This window comes from Heterocephalus glaber, unplaced genomic scaffold (genome assembly GCF_053883595.1).
Source record: "Heterocephalus glaber isolate CG9 unplaced genomic scaffold, H.glaber_assembly_v1.0 deba00001481, whole genome shotgun sequence".
Taxonomy (NCBI): Eukaryota; Metazoa; Chordata; class Mammalia; order Rodentia; family Bathyergidae; genus Heterocephalus; species Heterocephalus glaber.
Genome location: NW_028258317.1, coordinates 53,056,831 through 53,080,546, shown reverse-complemented (window position 1 = coordinate 53,080,546; position 23,716 = coordinate 53,056,831). Strand labels below are relative to the sequence as shown.

General features: G+C 36.1%; 1 protein-coding gene across 8 annotated transcripts in view; it reads right to left on the bottom strand.

Annotated features, from left to right (window-relative positions):
* The window catches only part of Smc5 (structural maintenance of chromosomes 5), a 105,947-nt gene that overhangs the window by 50,883 nt on the left and 31,348 nt on the right, over positions 1–23,716 (bottom strand). For all 8 annotated transcript variants that reach the window (XM_004838450.3, XM_021252721.2, XM_087184095.1 and 5 more), the window contains 3 exons: positions 7,560–7,815; positions 4,611–4,765; positions 1,623–1,736 (listed from right to left, as the gene is read on the bottom strand). In XM_004838450.3, the coding sequence (XP_004838507.2) occupies positions 1,623–1,736; positions 4,611–4,765; positions 7,560–7,815 (525 nt within the window). The remainder of the gene's footprint in view (positions 1–1,622; positions 1,737–4,610; positions 4,766–7,559; positions 7,816–23,716) is intronic.

The following is a 23,716-nucleotide window of genomic DNA, read 5'->3' as shown; positions in this document are numbered from 1 at the left end:
TACAATTACAGGGGAAAGTTATATAGAACAAATCTCACAATTTAAAATACACACATAAAGTCACAGGATTTAGAAGGAAGTTCCATGTCTCACAGGCATGGAACACCCAAGTTAACTGACCTCTTCAGTGAGCTCTGACATCACATCCGTAACTCTTGCTGGGCTTATTAGGTTCCAACAAACAAAAATGCTTCAATACTTTAGAGTTCATTTTACAGTTTTCTGTATCTAGCCTTTTTATCCCCAGTCACCTTTATGTTCACTTTCTGCCACTCCCAAACTAAAAGTAAGGACATATGATTGAAGCCAAAGAAAGTGAGAAAAATTTCCAAGCTCTTCTATACCAGAGAAACAAACGACTACTTGAGCTGGTTTAGGGACCTGTCCTCATTTAGACAAAATTAATTTAGACAAATTAGCAAAAGTTCAAAAAGACAAAACAAAATCTAACCTTACGGGCCTTGTTGTGCTTTAGATCTAGGATGTCCAAGAGCCTGTGTGTTCAGAGGTAGGGCTTTTGGAAGGTGACTGGATCATGTGGGTGCTGATTTAGGAAGTGGGAAGTGACAGGAAGATAGGAAGTGAGCCCTGGGTGGAGGTGGGTCACTGGGGGAATGGCCTAGAAGGGGTGTCTTCCTCTCTGCGTCCTCCCTTCTCTCTCTGGTTCTTGGTCACCATGATGTGAGAAGCTTTCCTCTGCAGTGGGACCTTCTACCATGCCATTTCTGTGTTTGAGCCTGTTAATCACGGACTGAAACTTCTAAAACTATGACGCAAAATAAACCTCTCAGCCTTTAAATTGTATTGTTCTCAGAGATGGGAAAGTGACTAAGATAGGCCTTTTAAAGAAATATAAAACATATGCAAAAGGGAAAATCTTACTGCATAAAAGAAATCTTTATATATATATAGCTAAAAGTGTCATATATAGCTAACCATATAGTAGATATGTAACAGTGTGAAATAGCTAATAAGTACTATTCTAAATACTCATTAATAACATAATCCTCACAGTTATCTTCTGAAGTAGATAATATTAACCTCATTTTATAGATGAGGAAACGTGAAGCATAGACACTAGATAATTTACAAGTTAGAAGCAAAGCTAGGATTCAAATTCTGGCAGCCTAGCCACAGAGCCTATGTTCTTGAATGCTAATCTTTGCTGCCTTTTGGTGGCTTAGGTTCTCAGTCATTGGTGGTTTTCTACACAGATACAGAATTTTCATTCTTTTCCACAAAGTTTTATTTATATTAATAAGCAACATTATATTGACTTCCCCTTGAAAGAAAAACTGAGTTCATTCCAAAACATGCACAAAAGGGAGTCCAAAAACCAAGGTTCATCATGACTTTTCTTTTAGAATAATGTGACAGAATTACTCTTCAAATTAATTTCATATAATTTCGAAATGTTATAGATGGAATTAATATAGTTTTCCTTTTATAAAATAATTTCCCTACAATGATACAAATAGAAAAGAAATTAGCAAAACTTAGTAATTTTACACAAGAGTTAAGGCTGGTAAAATTAGTTATCACTTTTTGCTCTAAAGCTAAAAATTTAAGCACTGAAAGACAAGTGCCAAGTGAACCAAAGTAATATGTTGGTCAGTACCTACCTCTCTGAGGAAAATCTCCATATCTTCTTGATTTTCAAACACAAAAGCTCTCAAGTCATTTGACGAAATATGATTTTCAATATATTTGGCATTTTTATTATCTTTCATGTTGATCTAAACAGAAGAAAATCAGTTGACATTCATGAAATCCACTATTAGAACATGTCTCTATGTAACTTGCATTTATTTAATTGGATTCAGTTTAGTACTAGAAAAAAAAGGGAATGACTTGGGACTAAAGGGTCATTTTAAAACATCTAGAAACAACCAACACATAAACAAATCCAAGATTTGAATATTACCAGATACACACCAATTTTCCAAGAAATAACTAGTTACTTTACAGGCCAGCTCACTGAAAACATCTGAAAGTATTAGACTGTGATCTAAGAATATAAACACTTCTCATCTTTTCCAAACTTTTTTTTTTTGAAGACATGGTCTTGTTATGTAGCTCAAGGTGGCCTTGAGCTCATGATACTTCTCCGTTAGCCTCTCAATTTTCCCATTTAATATTTTTCTTTTTAATCTTCAAGAGAACTTCACATACATAATGATTAATTGATAAGTATAACACACAAAACTTAAAGAAAAATCTTTATAAAACTAATTCTAAAAAAAACTTTGCTATAGTTTAACTATTAGTGCCTTCAAGAGAAACTCTTAAGTTTGCAACAACACAGCAAAAAACTTACTAACTTATTTTACAAATATAACAAATTACTAGTATTAACTAATGTCTGAATGTGTGGCTCAATTCTACGGAAGATCTTAAGATACATGTCAGAGGAAAATGGACTGTCTCAAGGGTACAATCTATTTTTTTTGCAAATGAATATGCTTAAAAACATAGCATGATAAAGCTCCCATTAAAAGAAGTAAATTAGTGTTATTTATGGAATTTTAGAGGAGACATGGATTACCTCCAGCTGATAAGTCAGCTTTCTTGAAATAATGAAACAGAAGGTGTTATGCAGTAAATATATCAAGAAGCACATCAGTTGAGCTGGGGCTCTGTGGTCAGAAAGATGTCCTTTCAAATCCTATGTGAGATCTTAATCAAGTACTACTTAAATCTCAGAAAGCTTAGCTACTCCATCTGTAAGATGAATATAATAAAATAGTATACCCTCACAGAACTAAATGGGGATTAAAGAATGTAACAACTTGAATAAAATTAGTACAATGCTTGTTACATAAACACTGGCCAATACTACTCTCTATTTTAAATTACAGAATATCAAGAAGCGTAGAAAAATGAGAAAATAAGACACACAAAAAAGTAAAACCACCTCACCAAGGCCTACACACTATAAACCTTTAGTGTCTTTTTACAGTATTTTTGGTATTAAAATATTTATTATTAGAAATATAAATGAAAGGAAATGTTAAGTAGAGGCTTACTCTTCAACTTACAGAAAGTCCCTGAAGGGTTGGGTAAAAGTATATGGCAATATGGATGGAAAGAAGTGATAGAAAAGGTAAAGAGTTATTCTACAAAAGGTGAAAAACCAGACTATAGCACTTCTAAAGATTCAAATGTAATTTAAAATAGAAATATACACCAACTAATAATTTGAGTTGATCATAGGCTAGTGTAAGAATATCAAACGACGGATGACAAATCTAAAAAAGTTCTGAAATATTATTTTAAATTTGGCATTTTAATAAAAATCTATTGACAATAATATCTGCATTATAACTTATACCCAGGGTAACAGTATCTATCTTTTCTTTCAATCCTCATCAGATTATTCAAAACAGTGTCTACATCCAAAAGAGAAATTGTCTTCGATCTGGCAAAAATATTCTAATAAAATATTCTAATATAGTTTTGCTAATGTAAGATATAATAAAAGATTAAAATTTATATAAATGATTCTATAAAGCGTAACACAAATATGAATTGTAGAAAATGAAACTTTTTAACAGGCATGGTGGTGTACACCTATAATCCTAGCTCTAGGGAGGCTATGGCAGAAGAACTGTCATGAATTCAAGGCTGGCCTGAACTGCACAGTGAGACCCTGCCTCGAAAAAACAAAGAAACTTTACATGAATCTTGCAAGGTTCTACAATATTTTTTTTTTTTTTTTTTTTTGAGACAGAGTCTTGCTATGTATTTCAGGCTAGTCTTGAACTCACTATGTAGTCCAGGCTGGCCTCAAACTCATGGTAATCGTCCTGCCTCAGCCTCCCAAGTGTTGGGATTACAAGAGAACACCACCACATCTGGCCAATCAATTCTTTTTTTCAAAAAATCTAGCATAAATCATCTTTATCTGGGGGAAGTTTCAAGTTTATATATCTATATCTAATACATCATTATCAAAGAATATAGTTTTTTACTTTTTCATTACTTTACAAAGCCAAACTTCACATAGTCTATGATAAATTACCCAGCTGCCCTTGAACTTGTCATGATGCTCTTGCCTTAGCCTCACAAGTAGCTGGAATTATGGGTGTGTACCACTATACTCAGGTGCTTAACCTCATCCTGATGACTCACAAACATCAGTTAAAAGCTACCAAATATTTCATAATGTTAAACTATTTCATTCTCAATATTCTCAGGATGCCCTTTATTATAACAGGTGATTTCCTCGCCTATCCTGTCATGAGTTCCTTTATCAATATTTTTTATTTATAGTACTTTTCTACCTCCTCAGCAGGTTTTAATCTATTATATACTAACAGCCAGCTAACCAAGGTAATTTTATACATATTCATAGAGGGTAAGCTGTCAATTTCACGTGATCTTTTTTTCAGAAAAAAGTTCACAGGTTTTTTTGATAATTACTTACCCTCATTGATCATGAGACTTTTGTAAACCTCATTCACATACAAATTTAGTCCTACAACAGAGATGTCACAAGTCCATACCAGAAAAGGGGTTAAGAGGACGAAGAATTTTTAAAATAACAAATATTTATAATCTTCGCAATAATAAACCCAACAGATTCTATGAAGATTAGTAAAATTTCTTACCATAAGCATTATGGGCTCGCAAACTCTTTTCTTAAATCTGTCTCTGTTACTTCTCAGCCATAAAACAGCTTCATATGTGTCCCGGTATCTCTGTCTCAGCTTATCTTCTTTTTGATTCATAAGATTGTCAAAACGTACAATATGCTCACCAACACCTAAAATTGCAAAGTGAGTATTGCTTCTCTGAAAACTCTGTCACAAAACAATCCATTAATAACAGAAAAAATGACCCTACACCTAAATGATATGAATACTACTTAGCAAATACACAACACAGTGGAAAAGACTTGGTCCAGATTAATCATTCTAAGATTTCTTAATACCAAGGATAATAAAATGATCTCCACTCTATTGAAAATAAAAAACAAATCACCTACAAAAGAATGAGGAAAGTACTAGCTTTCCTATCAGAAGACAGCAACAAGAGGCTTTCAAAATTCTGAGATACACCAGGTGTGGTGCTGCACGCCTATAATCCCAGCTGGGAGGCTGATGCAAGAGAATCACAAATTCAAGCCCAGTTTTGGAAACTTAGTAACTTAGTGAGACCTGTTTCAAAATAAAAAAATTAAAAAAACTAGAGGTGTAGCTTAGTGTGCAGGACCTGGGTTCAATCCCCACTATTGCAAAAAAAAAAGAGAGAGAAAAATTACCTTTCAACACAGAGCTATAAACATAACAAAATTAAGAACAGAGGATAATTCAAGGTATTTTCAAGGATGCAATTAACTAATGAAAATTTTTTTTGTATATCCTTTTATTGGTACATTTTAGGTGTACAACATAATGACATTCATCATTGGAAATGTGCACCTATTGGTTCTTATTTTTCCCCCTTTCCCTGCCCTCCCTTCAACCCCTCCATCCCTCCCTATTTACAAAGACTTTGTTTCCATTTTTTTGTTTTCTCATATTAATTCCATTCTCTTCTTTCCTTTCCCCTACCCCTCCCACTTCCCCCTCCCCTTTGCCCCTTTTCTTCCTATTTCACATTATCTATTAAATAATAACAGCTTATGAAATTAATTCTTGGATATCTTTTCTCAGCTTATCTGAAAATGTCCACTAACAAAATAAGGGAATACTTTCTTTTAAAAAAAAAGGGGGTGGGGGAAAGACACGGAATTCAGGAATAGGTTTATTTAACACAGGAAAAGTGTGAGAAAAATCCCAAATGACAAGGTAAGAGGCCCCGAGAACAACTAGTTTAAATGGAAGGCCACAGAATTCAAGAGAATGCCTGATAAATCTTTTCCCCAATTTAGGAAAATGCTAAAGCAAATAGTATTTTTTTAAAAAGTTAATTAAAATCTTATTTAGATCATCAATAAGAGAAAATTTAATTGTAATATAATACTTGGTTTGGCTACAAAAAAAATTTGTTGTTGCAGTAAACAATACGTAGCATTCTGAACTTTTAGAATTAGTACATTTCCACTGGCTTGAACCACTGGTGATACCTGCATGACTGTCCCATCGGGCGGCTTGTATCGTCTGACTGGATGTCCTATGCCACCCAATGGGACAGTCATGTACACATCACTGGTGGTCAGAATTGCCTGGCAGCAAGACATGAATTATGGCCCTGTCGTGACCCATAAAGCACATCAAACTGACAGGTCTCCCACCACCTCAGCAGCTATTATGTATAGTTGCTGCCCTCTTCCTATGGTGCCTTGCCCCTTCCCCTGTGTGACGTCATGCCAAGATGGTTGCTCCCACCAAAGAACAAACCCTTCTTCCCAGCATGCCCCTGTTCCCACCTAGAGAGTAACCTAATACTCGCTCACCTCTTACCACCTAGTGACATCACCGGCTCCTCCATTCCCTAGTCACTACCTCAGTCAACCCCGCCTCAGCCCCTACAAACCCCACCCCAGTCTCTATAAAAGACTCTCCCTGCCCCAGCCATATTGCTTTTGTCTCTCCTTTGTTCAGAGACAGCCCGGCAGATCTATTCCCCTAATAAAGGCTTGTTGTGGCCTGGTCTGGTCTTGGTCTTCGGCCCTTTTACCTGACACAAACCATTATAGTTCTCAATAAAACATGTTTTTAGCTTTGAAAATACAAAAGCCAAAGTACAGATGAGAGAATCTGAATGAGAAGAATGGGTGTACTGCAGTACAGTTTACCTTACAAAGTACACACTCAAATAATACTGACAATCGTTAAATGACACAAAAAAGATGTATCATTTACAATAAAAATTAGTATTATAAATATAATAATCTAATTTGACAAGTTACAATAACAGGCAAATAGGTATTACAAGCTAAAATCCACATGTGGAATAAATATACAAAGATGATGTGCAAAACTGATTAATAAAGCAAAGTGAAATAAGAATATGATGACTACATGTAAAATGATTATAAAAAACTGCTAAAAGAATTAAAAGTGATTACTCTTGAGAATAGGTCTGGAGGTGGGAAAGGAGTTATACCATCTTTCTCTTCTAGTTCTCTTTAGCTCTAAGAACACAAATCTAGTACTTCAATGAACATATAATAATGGTATTTTTAAACTAATATTAATCATATATATTGAATAGACAAAATAAGATCTCTTCTACTCAATAATGCTATCAATCTATAGACATGGTCTACACAATAAAGAAAAGTCAATATGAAATTAAGATCTCTAAGAGCAAAGCTAATGGTTATCAAGGCTAGGATAGTTTAAATCTGATCTGTGAGTGACTCTAAAGAAAATAAAGATAAGCATTTTAGACACTTAAATGCTGTAACTGGACATAAGACAATGATCAGCCAGTGGCAAATCATGGTACACAATAGCTGTAGGTAATTAAGGCACAACACTGAAAGTGAACTGAGCTTTCTCCACAAGGAAACTTAAACAGTTTAAAGCAATAAGTACTAGGAGAAGAAAGCCATCAACAGATTATAAATGTCTATTTTATAGACAGTTCTTCACCTTAAGAAAACTTACTCTTTTTCTCTTTCTCCAGAGTCTCCCTCTCCCTTCGTTTATCAATTATCTCGCCTTCACATAATGCCTTTTCATCTTGAACTCGTCTCAGGTCATTGGTAATGCCATCAATCTGAGGCTGAAGAGTCTCACAGTTTTCGGTAGTCCTTAGTTCATTCTGTAAATCCTCTATCATTTTGCGAGTATTGCTTATTCTCTTCTGTCGGTCTTGCTCTTCATTTTGTTTTACTGTTAAAGCTTGCTGAAGTTCCTCAATCTATTAAAATAAAAGTAGGTTAGTACTTCAGATTGTTTTTTCTCCTGGTTTACAAGGCATTCATAGAAATACAGATGCATGGGGCTGGAGGTATATCTCAGTGTAGAGCACTTGCCTAGCATGCATAAGGCCCTGGGTTTGACCACCAGCACTACAGCTTCCAAAAGGTAAAAAAAAAAAGAAAAGAAGAGGAGGAAGAGGAGGAGGAGGAGGAGGAGGAGAAGGAGGAGGAAGAGAAGGAGGGCAAGCAAGCGAAGACCAGGGGTGTTTTCCTCACTAAAAGGCAATCTGCTATAATTAGACTTAACAGATGACCAATCCTTCTAGACTATCTGTATCTTTATTTCTTCTCTGATATATTCCAACTACAGTACCCGGAGAAGGACATATAAGGCTCATTAATTACTTGCTGAATAAATAAAACCAAACATTTCTAAATAGAGGTAATAAATACTACACATCATACGACTAAAAAGTCATTTTAATTTTAAACTAGAATAAGATCTCTGACAAAATTTTTTCAAGAAACATTTCAAGTGAATATTGTGCGGTTTTTTTTGCGGGGAGGTACTGAGGATGGAACTCGGGACCTTGCACTTGGGAGGCAGGCGGAAGAACCACTGAACTATGTCCCCGGCCCCAATATTGTGAGATTTTAATCATCAGTGTTTAGAACTAAAGCTTTCAACTTACAATCAGTGTAAATTAATTTTTAAAAGCCAGAAATGCTGGGTGCCACCTGATGTCAGTGGAATTTTTATCAAAAGTAGTTATGATTTTCTTAAAGACAGATGTACATTGACACACAGATATAATTCATTTCCTTTGTAACCAGAATTTGGTATTAAAATAAGTAAGGTTAACACTTTATATAATCTGTTTATTAGCTGGCTTTATTTTTAAGTCACATTTACTCCCTCCTCTTCCACATTATGTTATAACACATTCATTATAAAACTATGGAAAATCACTTACACTCTGAACATCCTTAAACATCTATATTTTAATGTCTACTAGTATATTTATAGAACATATTTATTTCTATTAAATGGCACAACTAAAAATTTGTGATGTTTCTCACTCTCCCCAATATTCTTGCAAAATAAAATCATCACCTATATAACGTCCTGATATATGAATATATATATATTACGATCCCATTCCTTATTTCTGGAAATTTAAAGTTGTATAATTTTTTTTAAAAAAAAACTTTAGCTTTGGCAGTATCAAGATGATGAACTGAACATATGCCCAGTTCACCTCTCCTATATCAAAGACCAAAATGAAAGAAAACGTACTTGAAAAAACTAAAATAAGAGGCCGGGGACTTAGCTCAGTGGTTTCGCCACCTGCCTTGCAAGCGCAAGGTCCCGAGTTCGATCCCCGGTACCAAAAAATCCCCAAAAAACCTAGGATAAGTATCTGTCCCTGAAAATTCACACTGTTCAATGGACCAACGAGAAGGAAGTAGATAAGTCATAATGTTTAGCCAGGAAACCCATGAAGTCAGTTTAAGGCATTTCGGAGAATAAAGGGACAAGTCACAGTAAACAAGTATAAAAGTGAGAATGCTCAAACACATAAAAAGTCTAAGCCCAAGAAAAGAGAACAAGAAATTTAACATATAAAATAAGCTTTGCACTCCTACTATAACAGAGACCACCAAGCTATTGAAAATCATTGGCTGGCAAAGAAAGGTGTAACAAAAGAAGGTCTTTGACTTTGACCTAAGAAACTAAAGAGAAATCCAATGGTCCCTTATTTTTTGGTTTAATTTCCTGAACTCTAATTCATTTGCCACCTTCATCCAAGAAACTACCATAACTAACCACATTAGTTCTACCATCATTAATACTCATGTTTAGCTTGAGCACAATCTAAATCTCTTAGATCACCTACCTTTACTAGAATACTAAGATAATAGGACACTAAGATACTAGGATACGCTGCTTTATCTTCAATTTCTTTCAATATTCCTTCTTACTCTAACTGAAACTTACCTATATCTCAATGACACATCTCCCTAGAACCCTATCAAGTGGTCACCTGCCATAACCCATTATTTCAGGACTCAGAGGTAGAGAGTCTCATCATTGTACTTCGGCCTTTAACTGAGCCCCACTTCAGTACCTTTGAAGGACAAGGATCACACTTTGTTACACATTTTCCTTGGGCTATGTTAACTATCTCCCTTCAAATTCTCCCTCACTTTATTCATTCACTGATGACTTTGACACTTGCTTCAGTATCTTCAGCCATCACTACGCCTGTCATCATGAGCCTTCAATCTAAATACAGAATATAAAACTCCTTGGTCTCTGTGTTCTATATTTTTAAATTTCAATCATCTTTTCCTTGCAATGTAGATGGTATAAATCACCAAAAATCACATCATCTCTGAAAACTGTATTTCTATAATCCTACTCTTTGATAGTCATTCCTTCCCTCTATTTTATTCACTCTAGTATTCCTATTCTAACTATTCATGAATCCCACAGGGTCCTGCAATCCACTGGTCTTTTCACAATCCATTATCCCCCTCATTTCTTTTCTTAGCCTGCTAAGCTTCCACAACCCAACACTATAGCCACTCTCGTGCAAAGACACCCCAATCTTCCATTCCTGTATCACATTCCCAGCCCTACTTAAACTTTACTATATACTTTCTATCTATATAACTTCCACACTAACCTATCAATAGGTTATTAACAACTATATACTAACTATATACTTTCTATCTAGTCCTAATTAAACCTAACCATATACCACCAAGGGCAAACCTATGGCACATGTGCTGCAGTGAGCTGTTTGTTATCATTGAAAGTTCTAAAAAAATTTGTCATCATTTTATACTTTCTCAATCTAAGTATATACCACATGTATCTAAGCAACTGAACTAACTGAAGAAACCTTAAAAACTGGTCTCACTTAAAATTACAGCCACAAAATTGAAACAGGCAAGCAAAACTACCACTAATACACTTCTCTAATAAAATCTACGCCCCATGCCAAGCATGGTGCCACATGCCTATAATCTCAACCACTTGGGAGGCTGAGGAAGGTTCAAGGCCAGCCTGGACAATTTAGCAAGGCCTTGTCTCAAGTTAAACATAAAAAGGGCTTGGGATGTAGCTCAGTGGTAGAGCACTTGCTGAGCATGCAGGAGTCCCTGAGTTAAATCTCAGGATCATATAGGACAACAACAGAACAACAACAACAGCAACACATTATGCCTTCATTCTGATGTAAGTTCTTATCTTTTCCTCCTTTCTCAACATTTTATTGCTCTCTTTCCTCTATTAACTCATGACTCACCTAGTGGCCTTGCCTCATGTTCCATCAATAGAAAGACTGAAATCAGGATACCGTCTTTTCCTGCTTTCAAACCTGTCACTCTACCTACATCTGTACTCACCCCACTTTATCTTGTACAATCTAAGGACAGTCCCTATAGTTAAATCAACTCCCCCAAGGCTACTCCAAAACAGTTTCTCCAATTATTTACAATAAAAGACCATTAAAAAAATGACAGAAGGGGGCCGGGGATTTAGCTCAGTGGTTCCACTGCCTGCCTTGCAAGCGCAAGGTCCCAAGTTTGATCCCTGGTACCAAAAAATAAAAAAATAAAAAATAACAGAAGGGCATGGCAGAGCACACCTATAATTCCAGAAGGCTGAGGCAGGAGGACCTCAAATGTGAAGTTAGCCTGGACTACATAGAAAGACTTTGTCTCTTAACAACAACAGCAACAACAAAAACCAATCTATATTCTGAACTTTTTTCTTCAGGTTTGAACCCAGGGCCTCCCATATGCTAGGCAAACACACTCACTACCCCTGAGCTACATCCCTAGCCCTACAAGTCAACTTTTACCAATTATGATGAAAATAAATTACCAATTATTTTTGCATATAGTGTGGCAATTCCTTTAAAAGCTGAATGTAAACCATGATACCATACTCCTAGTAAATGATCCAGAAGAAATGAAAATATATTTCCAAACAACACTATACAAGAACACTCACACCAGCTTAACCAATAATGAAATCCAAACTAAAAACCATTTAAATATCCTTTGAAAAATGAATAAACAAATAGTAATCTCAAAGAAAAAATGGAGAATATCAAATTCTGTGGGACATAGTAAAGCAGAATTGAGAGGAAAACTTATAGCTCTAGGAGTGATAAAGAGTGTATACCTCTAAGAGTGTATGTAAGAAAAGAAACTCAAATAATCTATACTTTACCTCAAGAAACAGGTAAAAAGAACAAAATAAACCCACTTCCAGGAGAAGAAAGGAAGTATCCAGTTAAGTGTAGACATCAACCACATTGAAAACAGCAAAACAGATATTAATGAAACAGAGTTGGTTATTCAGAATAAATCAGTAAAATTAACAAACCTCTAGTAAGATTAAGAGACAGAGCAAGGGAGAAGAGGGGTGAAAGTCAAAAGAACACAATTGTCCATGGAATGAAACAGGGATCTCACTACAGCTTCTATATTTTTAGGCCAACATAGTTTCACTTCAGAATTACACAAAGTGGTTTAAGAAGAATTAACAATTCTACACAATCTTCCAGAAAATAGAAGAGGGATCACTTCCTCAATTTTTTTATGAACCTAATTATCTTAATACCAAAAGCAAACAAAGTATAAAAAGAAAACTACAGAACAATATTCCTCATGAGTATGTAAAAACCCTTTATCAAAATATTGGCAAAAACAATTTATATGTAAAAAGAATTATATGTTTATACATCACAACCGAGGTTTGTTTTAGGGATATATGCCTAATTTGATATTAATAAACAAATCAATGTAATCTATCACATTAACAAGTTAAAGAAAAAACTATAAAATCATATCAATATGTGTAGAAATGTACTTGGTAAAACTGAACTTCCAGGCATAAGAATTTTCAGAAACATAAAGACTACATTTTTTGGGTTTTTTTGGTACCGGAGACCAAACTCAGGACCTTGTGTTAATAAGGCAGGCATGGTGTAACTGAGCTAAATGTCTGGCCCAAGACTATGTATTGGAACTTCCTGAATCTGATAAAGACCATCAATAATAAAACCTACTGTTAAGATATCTAATAGTGAAAAAGTAAATGCTTTCCTTTTAAGATCAAGAATGAGACCAGGATGCCCACTCTTACCACTATTACTCAAAAGAGTACTGGAAGTTCTTTCTAACCAGTGCAGTAAGGGAAAAAAAAAAAAAAAAAACAAGCCTGTCACCATGTGTGCAGGACATGATATAGAAAATCTCAAGGAATCTACCAGGAAGGAAGGAAAGAAGGAAGAAAGGAAGGGATGGAGAGGGAGTCAAGCAGAGGTTTTGTATGCTAAAACTACATAATGCTATCAAAATTAAAGATTTAAATAAATGTAGATATATCATGTTCACAGACTGGAAGATGCAACATAATAAAAAATACAATTTTCCCCAAAGGTTTAATCCACTTAAAATCCCAGCAACAGTTTTCTAAGATATAGAAAAGATTTGGGTTCATCAGGAATAACGAATAAGGAACTCTTAAAATCCTCTCCTTCATAAAAATCAGTAAACAATAAACAAAAACTGTCAAAATTAACTTTTATAGCACTCTTGGATTTAACCAAAATACTTGCAGCCATCCAGGAAGTGCTCAATCAAGAAAAATGTCTGTGTGTTGGTAAAAATGGCAAGCACTGTAGAATTCTGAATATGCCCTATTTCATTCTTACTCCCTACTTCTGTGGTAGCCTTCAAAACCAAAAGCCCACAACTACAGTGAAAACTGCAGCCTAGCAACCCTGGAAAGATAAGAACAAGTTTAGCACTCTTAAATCTTCACTCAAGAGAACTGTCATTAGCTGTTCTGTAAGGCAGTTTTCTAGAAATTCTTACTTGCAAGAACTGTCTTTGACCAAACTCAGCTAAATGGTCTTTTTTCCTGGACACATTTGTCAAAAGCAATCAGCAGCAACTGTTTAACACAACAGTTGCCTGAAGAAGAATAAAAGTTGCAGAAAACAATAAACCAAGAAAAATCTTATACAGGAAAAATAGGGGAATGATATATTCATTCAAGGTTTTACAAACATCTGAGAATCCAAAAAGTCCACATGCATGAGTAGGAGTGGGTACACACTCCAGAAATACCTGAGAAGGACCTAAAGCTCTCATTTGTTTTCACTTTGAGGCTACTGCCAATAGGAAGTCAAGGTTAGAACAGAGTTGTAAACTAGCAGCAGAAATTAACCACTTTTTAATAACATGAAGAATATTCAATAAAGAAAAATGAATAGATCTCAGTGAAAAGTAAAATTACTGCTCAGCAGAGTGATGGAAGATGTGACCCAATATATATACACAGACTTTTCACAAAGATTGGGAGACCTAACAGTGCCCGGTATTTACAGAAATAACTAACCAGTCATTAGAGGATCATTTCGTAGCTATATATGACAAAGTCACTTCAGTAGCTACAAATGACAAAGAATACAAATTTTACAGAATTACGAAAGTCACTACACAAACAGCAACACCATGGTCAACAAACAGCAATAGCATCAAGCTCTGGGAAGGGGAGAACAAATCATTTCCAGAGTTGTTACATTTTGTTATTTAAATTGCTCAGTTTTAACAACAACAAAAAATTAAGATATTCATATAAACAAGAAAGTAGGGCACACAAAGAAGGAAAAAAAGCAGTTAACAAACCTGGAGAATGTCCAGAAGTGGACTATGTTGGTTACCTTCCCATCACTGGGACAAAATACTCAACACCCACAATAACGTAAAGGAGGTGAAGTTTATTTTGACTCATAGTTTTCAGAAGATTCAGTCTATGTTTGGCTAGCTCCAAGGCAGAAACAGAATGGCGGAAGAAAGGTCCTCATCAACTTATGGCAGTCAGGAAGCAGAGCAAGAAAGAGAAACCAGAAATGAGAATACATACACTTATGGTTATACCTCCAGTGATGCACCTCCAACCAAGTCCCACCTCCTAGCAGCAGTTAGCTACTAAACTCATCAAGAGATGAATTCATTGATGAGTATAATAGCCCCATAATCTAATCACCCTCCGATTATGAGATTTCTGGTAGACATTTTAGAACTAAATTGTAACATTCTGCCCCTGGCCCCCAAAAGGTTCATACACATCTCATTTTGCAAAATACATTTCATCCATTTCTGAGGGGCCAAAGTCTTAAGAGTTCCAAAACTGCTGAAAAGTCCCAATCCAAAGTCTCCTTCCGAGACCCAAAGCAAACTTTTAGATGGGTGATATGTCTGACCACTTCCTGAGATGTCCTCAAAGCATTTTTCCTACTCTCCTGACACAAAGTACTTGGCTTCTTTTTAGTAGCGCTAATCTCTTTAGCAATGATACATAATTTTGCCCCAACTTCACATATACTTCATTTTGATCAAAAATTTTGAGTGTTTTGAATTGTTCTTCTCTGCCCTTTGCCTCCAATTTTCACTATAAATCTATCTAAAAGCAGTTAAATGTTCCCACACCAAACCTGAATGCTGGGCTGTCTTGAAATTTCCTCTGCCAGATTCATTATTCCACTAGCCTTGATCTCCTTTTCCTGCAAATTCTTAGGACATGGGGAAAATGTAGACAATTTTTATGCCAGAATAGAAAATACTTGGCCTGTAGATGTACTGCCAATGGAGGTTTTGTTATCAACTGAAACGTTCTAAACCTGGCCTTTACTGTCCACATTCTTATTAACATTCTGGTTTTCTGAGCTCTTATCTAGAATCACCATCATGCTCTATTTACAGCATTCTGTGGTTCCTCTAAGTGGGATTGCCAAACATTTCCCTATTCTTCCCACAAACTAGTTCCAAAAGCTTCTAAGCCAGGGATAGTCATAGCAGCAATCCCACTTCTCCAGTACCAATTTACTGTACTGGTTACTTTCCACCCCTGGAACAAAATATCTAACACCCACGACAAAGGAGAAGTTTATTTTAGCTCATAGTTTTCAGAGAATTCAGTCCCTATTTGGCTAACTCCTCCAATGGCAGAGGAAAAGTGCTCGATCCTGACAGCCAGGAGCAGAGCAAGAAGGGAGGAGCCAGGAAAAAGAATACACCTTTCGACATCATACCTTCAATGACCCATCTCCATCCAGCTCCCATTTCCTAGCAGCATATTTAGCTACTGAAGTTATCAATGGATGAGTCTAATAATGAGTATAGTGCCAATGATCCAATCACTTTCTAAATGCATGAGACTTTTAGGAGATATTTTGGATCTAAATCATAGCATGGACTTATAAGACTAAGATTTTAAAAATGCCGTTTAAAATATAATCAATGAATTAAAGAAAGCCATATCAAAATAACTAAAGGAAAGAAAGAACACTGTCTCACTGACTAGAGAATATCAATAAAGACATAAAATCTATTTAAAAAGGAACCAACTAAAAATTCTAGAACTGAAAAGTAGTAATTGAAACAAAAGTTGAGGGGCTCAACAGATCTGAGCAGGCAGAACAAAGAGTTAAACAAACTTGAAGACATATCAATTGAGATTATCTAGTCAGGAGCAGAAGGAAAAATGAACAGAACTTGAGAGACTGATGGGTCATCATTGAGCATTTCAAAATATGTATAACAGAGAAAAAAAATACAGGAACAATATCTGAAGAAATAATAGAGCCAAATTTCTTAACTGTGATGACAAAAACTAAGCTTTACATGTAAGAAACTCAGTGAATTCCAAACAGGATAAATTTAAGAAAACTCTCATCTAAAAATATCAGCTGTTGAAAATCAAAAACACAAAACTTTGAAGCTTAAAAAAAAAGGCCTTCAATAAAATTATAGCTGAATCTACATCAGAAACCATGCAGGCCAAAAGGTAGTAAAAGGTCATATTCAAAGTGCTACAGGATAACTAAGAATTCTATGTCCAGCAAACCCTTCAGAAACAAAGGGGAGGGCCCAGGATTTAGCTCAGTGGTGCTGTGCCTACCAGGCAAGTGCAAGATCTGAGTTGGATTCCCAGTAACAAAATAAAACAAAAAAAAAGGCACTGGGGTGGTGGGGGCGCAGGGGCCCAGGCCTGACTGCACATGGCTAACACGGCTATAACACCAGCTCTTTGGGAAGCTGAGGCAGAAGGATCCCAAATTGGAGCCTAGCCCAGGAAAATTAGTTATATGCAAAGGCACTGGATTCAATCCCCAGCATCACCAAAGAACAAAAGAAAAGGAAGAACTTAACACATTCTTTAATAATTTAACACATTCTTAGTTAAATAAAGACAGAATTTGTCACTAGCAGATTTGCCCTGTAAATACTAAATACTAAAATACTAAATACTAAAGGCAGTCTTTCAGGCTGAAATGGAAGGACACTAGACAGTCATCTGACAGCAAAACCAAACCAAAAGCACTAGTAAAGGTAACTACATAGGTTTAAAAAAAAAGAGCACTTTATTTATTGTAACCTTTTACTCTTCCCTACTTGATATGAAGGATAATCATTACAGTATAATAAAAAGTACACAGTTGATCTCTGTTCCTGGCACAGAGTCTGTAAAACCCCTGGGATTTTCTCAGTGATAGAAGTCTTGTGTTATTCAAAATGAGCCCATTTCCCCAATAATTGACTTTTTGTTAACAAAGTGACTCCTGGCAGAATCTCCAATTAGCTTCAAGACGGAGTTGGTTGCCAGAGGAAGCAACCACCTCAGGAGATGATTGGAAATTTCAGCCCCACTGGCTAATCTCAAAAGGAGGGTAGAAGACCTAGAGATTGAAAGAAATTACCAATGGCTAATGGCCATTTAGCCACTGTCATGAAACTCTGACAGAATTTCCTAAGCAACAAGGTTTGGAGACCTTCTGGGTTGGTGAATGTAAGGAAAACCCTATGCCCAGAGAAGGAATAAAAGCTATGCAACACTCCATATCCCATACACATCTCTTCCATTTGCTGTTGCACAGTTGTTTTCTTTATAAATAAACTAGTAACTATTAAGTATAGCACTTTTCTGAGTCTGACAGTTGATCTAGCAAATTGTTAAACCTGACAAGGGGCTTGCTAGAACCCTTCAATTTGCAGCCAACTCAAGACAGAAATGTAGTAGGTGAAGACCTTCTCTTCTAGGTCTGTGCTAACTGAACTGAATTGAATTGTAGGACACCCAACTGGCGTCAAGAAAATAAGAAACACTGCAAAAACCAAGCCATATAAAGAAATAATAGTAAGGTTATGTTGATAGGATAATGATTAAAAATAAAATTTATGGGAAGGGAACCAAAAAAATGGGAGAGGGGGATAGGGAGAATGGAAGAGGTAGTAAAAAGAATTAAGATGTGTCACATACATGTACCAACTCTCCACGATGAATGTGATCATTATGTACTAAAAACATGTACTAAAAAATTTTTAAGAATTGAGAAGTTGGGCCAGGGATTTAGCTCAGCGGTGCCGCCACCTGCCTCACGAGCGCAAGGTCCTGAGTTCTGATAGGTCTCCCACCACCTCAGCAGCTATTATGTATAGTAGCTGCCCTCTTCCTATGGTGCCTTGCCCCCACCCCTGTGTGACATCATGCCAAGATGGTTGCTCCCACCAAAGAATAAACCCTTCTTCCCAGTATGCCCCTGTTCCCACCTAGAAAGTAACCTAATACTCGCTCACCTCCTACCACCTAGTGACATCATGGGCTCCTCCATTCCCTAGTCACTACCTCACTCAAACCCACCTCTGCCCCTACAAACCCCACCCCAGTCTCTATAAAAGACTCTCCCTGCCCCAGCCATATTGCTTTTGTCTCTCCTTTGTTCAGAGACAGCCTGGCAGATCTATTCCCCTAATAAAGGGTTGTTGTGGCCTGGTCTGGTCTTGGTCTTTGGCCCTTTTACCTGACAAGTTTGATCCCCGATAACCGGCCCCAGCCAAAAAAAAAAAAAAGACGTAAGTATTAAGAAGTCAAAAAATATATAAATAAATATAAAATTTGTAGGGAAAAGGAAATGGAGGCATATATGGCAAAGTTTTGTGCGTTGATTATTATACATTAACATCGAACTGAATCTCAAAGTAACCACTAAGAAGACAGCTCAAAAAACATAGCAAAAGATATGAGCAGCCAGGTGTGTTGGCACACGGTTGGAAAGCCAGCATTCCTGGAAGCTGAGGCAAGAGGATCACACAAGTTTGAGGCCAACATGTACAACCTAGTGAGACTCTGTCTCAAAATTAAAAATGGAAAACAGGCTTGGGACATATCTCTGTGTGAAGGCCCTAGGTTCAATATCCAGTACTGGGAAAAAACCAAAAAGCAACAAGGAAATGAAAATCTTATAGAAAATGTCTATTAACATAAAATAGGGGATTAGCCAGGGATTTAGCTCAGTGGCACTACGCCAGCCTGCAAGCGTAACGTCCTGAATTCGATCCCTGGTACTACAAAAAAATAAATACATAAAAAAATAAAATAAGAGAATAATGGAAAGAAGAGGAAAAAAAAAAAGTCAAGAATTATATGAAACAAATTAGCAAAATGCCATGTGTAAGGCTCTCGAGAACTGGATGGGCCTCAGGATTGGTTCCACCGCTGCCTGTTAGCCCCGTGAATTGTTTTGCTTCAATGGATGTAGCCAGTTGGGACTGCATTTGTGGGCAGATTTTTCTTACTTTTGGGCCAGATTCCAAGACACCTACAACAGGAGGCAAGATCCAGGGAGGGAAAGATATTTTGCCCACTTCCTCCTGTTTGCTGTAATAGCTGAAGGTCAATAACCTGCTGGGAGTCAGCAGTACAGAGAACCGACAATGAAGTAAAATATTCAAGGTGAAATCCCAACTCCAGAGAGGAGATGAGCCAGTCCCAGCACCCAGAAGGAGGCTCCCCCGCCACCATTCCACACTCCTAGGGCAGAGGTGAGCCGCGCGGGTGCAAGAAACACCTCCCACCCCCGTGTGGAAATGAGAAGACATGTAAACAAGCCTCAAAAACAGACATCCACAATAAAATGCAAAAAAAACCAGACTTCCAGGTCACCTACAGCAACCTCAAAGGGAAACGAGATGGCACAATCTGATACTCAACCACCTGGACTCTCTGAACTGGCAACAAAAGAGGATCTGGGAAAAATGAAATCAGAAATAATTACTCAGATAACAGCAAAGATTGTGCTCATAGTGCAAGACATGATTAATAAGTCTAGAGAGGACACAGATAAAAATATAGAGGATCTGAGGAACATGATGGAATCCCAACACAGGAAACAAATGGAATCCATAACAGATGCAAACAGATTTCCAAGAGATTAAAAACTCCATCGAAAGTTTGCGCAGCAGAATGAACCAATGTGAGGATAGAATTTCACATATAGAAGATAAGATTGCAATTAGTGAGGAGGAAAAGAAAAATTGCTTTAAAATTGTAAGGAAACATGAGAAATCAATCCAGCAGCTGCTAGACGATGCAAAGAATAACATAAGACTGACTGGAGTCAATGAAAAAGGAGGAGAGAGTGCAGATGACATAAAAAAACTCCTCACAGAAATGATGGCAGAAAACTTCCCAAGGAGGGGAAAAGAACTTGACATACAGGTAAGTGAGGCATATAGGACTCCAACTAGCCTTGATCAAAAAAAATCTACACATAGGCATATAATAGTTAGGATTCCAGAAATCCAACAGAAGAACAAAATTCTACAGGCAGTGAGAGAAAAGAAACAAATCACATACAAAGGAAAGCCCATCACAATCACAGCAGACTTCTCAATGCAAACCCTCAAGGTAAGAAGAGCTTGGAGTGATGTATTTCAAGCCCTAAAGGAAAACAGCCTCCAACCAAGACTGATGTGCCCTGCAAAACTATCTTCCAAACTTGATGGAGAAATAAGATACTTTCATGATAAAGAGCACCTCAGGAACTTCATGAATACCAAATCAGCACTCCAAAAAATTTTAGACAATATCCTAGGAAAAGACAATGAGGATCACAACCCCAGGAAGCCCAGCAGAATGAATCCATTGGGCATGACAAATTAAACGCAAAGGAGGAGAATCCAACAAAAAGAAAAAGTCATGACAAGGCTTTTAAAACTTTAACTTCATCTCCCTAATGAGCGTATACATCAATCTTGTTATTGTCCTGATTAGTATTTTTCTGATTCTAGTGTTGCACACCTTTCCTTGTGCTGTACTGGCTATTTATCATCTTCTTAGGTCTATTTTTTAATTGGGTTGTCTATTAATGAGCTGTAAGAGTTCTTTATATATCTGGTCATAGGTTATATGCATTATAAATATGGTCTGTTTAAGGACTACTTTTCATTTTAATGATGTCATTTAAAGTTCTAAATTTTGATGGAATCACATTTATCAATTTTTTTCTTTTATACATCATGTTTTTTGTATCCTAGGAAGTTCTTGCCTACCCTAAATTCATAAACATTTTCCCTTATAATTTCTTCTTAAAGTTTTATACTTTTAGGCTTTCATATTTAGGTTCATAGATCCTCTCAAGTTATTTTTATGTACGGAAATAAAGGGTTGAGGTTCATTTTTTATATACGAATACCAGGTGTTCTAGTGCCATTTGTTGAAAACACTATCTTTACCTCAGCTCTTGAACTGAGTTTATATTCTATAAAATGTTAATGTTAAATAATCTTTCAAAAGTCAGTGGACCATATATGTGTGGTTCTATTTCTAGATTCTCTGTTTTATTCAAATGATCTATATGTCTTTCCTTACACCAACACTGCCTTGATTACTGTAGCTTTAGAGGAAGTCTTAAATTAGGTACTAAATGTCTTCCAACACTGGTTTTTTTCTTTTTTTTTTTTTTTTAACTTTTCTAGGTCCTTTATACTCCTATATAACGTTTAAATTTCAATATCCAACTCTTCATTTATAGCAAGTATACATAGACCTGAATTTTTATATATACCTTGTTTTTCTAATCCTGCTAAATTCAAATACAACTTCTAGGGGCTCCTAGAGATTTCTTAGTATTTTCTCTGTAGATGATCATTTCATCTACATATAAAAGATTTTGCTTCTACCTTGCCAATCCTATCCTAATTGTGTCATTTAATTGCCAGACTATTTTGGTTTGGGCCTAGGTTTCAAAGTTTAATGGACAGATAAAGAGTAAGCATATCTGCCCTTGCTCCCCACCTTAAGGAGAAAGCCTTGTATCTTCTCCATTCATATAAGGTGTTCTCACTGGAAGTACAGAGTACATGTCTTTAATCTGTTGAGAAGGTTCTGTTCTACTTCTAGTCTCCTGATAGCTTTTACCATGAACAGCTGTAGAATTTAGTCCAATACCTTTTCTCCAACCAGTGACAGGATCATATGGCTTTTGCCTTTCCTCTGTTAAAATGATGACTTTTGGGAGTGGATCTTCCAATGCTGAACCAACACTGACATCCCTATAATAAAACCACTTTCTACATCCTGCCAGATCTGACTTCTAATAGTTTGTTTTGTTAAACAAATTTCTATCTATGTTCATACTTTTTTCTTCTATTATTTTTATCCAGTTTTAGGATTAGCACAATGTTGAGTTCCTAAAATGAGGGGAGAAGGGTCCCTTTTTTTCTGCTTTAAATGTTTGATATAATTTATCAGTTAAAATGTATACGAGCCTGTTGTTGTCATATAGGTAGGTTTTGAAGCTAGGAATACACTTTCTTTAATAGGTGCTATTCAAATTTTATATTTCTTCCAGAGTTAGTTTCATTAGTTTGTCTTCCAAGGTACTTCTTAGAAGTTGTCAAATTTATTTCAAAACAGATTTTTGAAATATGCTTTCTATATCCTTTTAAATTCTGTAGAATCTATGGTAATGTCTCCTAGATCTTGATATTGCAATTTTAAAAATGTATAATTGATATTGTATAATAGGAAGTAAAGGTCTCAAGGAGCAGGGGAAGTGGGAGGGGTAGGGGAAATGAAAGAAGGGAAAAGAAAAAATATGAGAAAGGACAAAATGGAAACAAAATCTTTGCAAATAGAGAAGGGTGGTGGAGGTGAAGGGAGGGCAAGGGAAGGGGAAAAAAAATAAGAGCCAAGATACTCATGTAATGGTACAAGATCCCAATGATGTATGTAAATGTATTTTATACCTAAAATGTACCAATAAACTTAATGGGGGAAAAAGAAAAAAAAATGCCATGTGTAAAACCTACCTTGTCAGTAATTACATTAAATGTAAATGCATTATATATTCTAATTCAAAAAACAGACTGACAGAATGGATTAAAAGAAACCATGATGTAACTACTATTTACAAGAGACACATTTAAGACTCAAAGACACAAAGAAGTTCAAATTAAAATAGAAAGTTACATAGTCAAAATAAAACTAAACAGCTCAGTTGCCCATCAACTGGAGACTGGATAAAGAAGATGTGGTTTTTGTTAATAAAATGGAGTACTACTCAGTCATAATGGAGAAACTAGAGAATTTATAGCTAAATGGATGCACGTTGAGGCAATACTCTTAAGTGAAATAAATAGGACACATGTGTAAATACCCAATAGTATCTCTGGTGTAAAACACTAAAAGTGTAAATAAGGATCAAAATCTTTAAGTGATAATGTGAAATAGGAAGAAAAGGTCTACAGGAGTAGGGAAAGTGGGAGGGGTAGGGGAAAGGAAAGAAGGGAAAAGAAAAAATATGAGACAAGGAAAAAATAGAAAAACTGTCTTTGTAAATAGGAAGGGTGGAGGGGGTAAAGGGAGGGCAGGGGAATGGGGAAAAACAAGAACCAAGATGCATCATGTAAAGGTACAAAATCCCAATGATGAATGTAAATGTATTGTATAACTGAACTGTACCAATAAACTTAATGGAAGAAAAAATACATAAAACTATTTCCTACCTCCTGGTAATCCTTACTTCAATA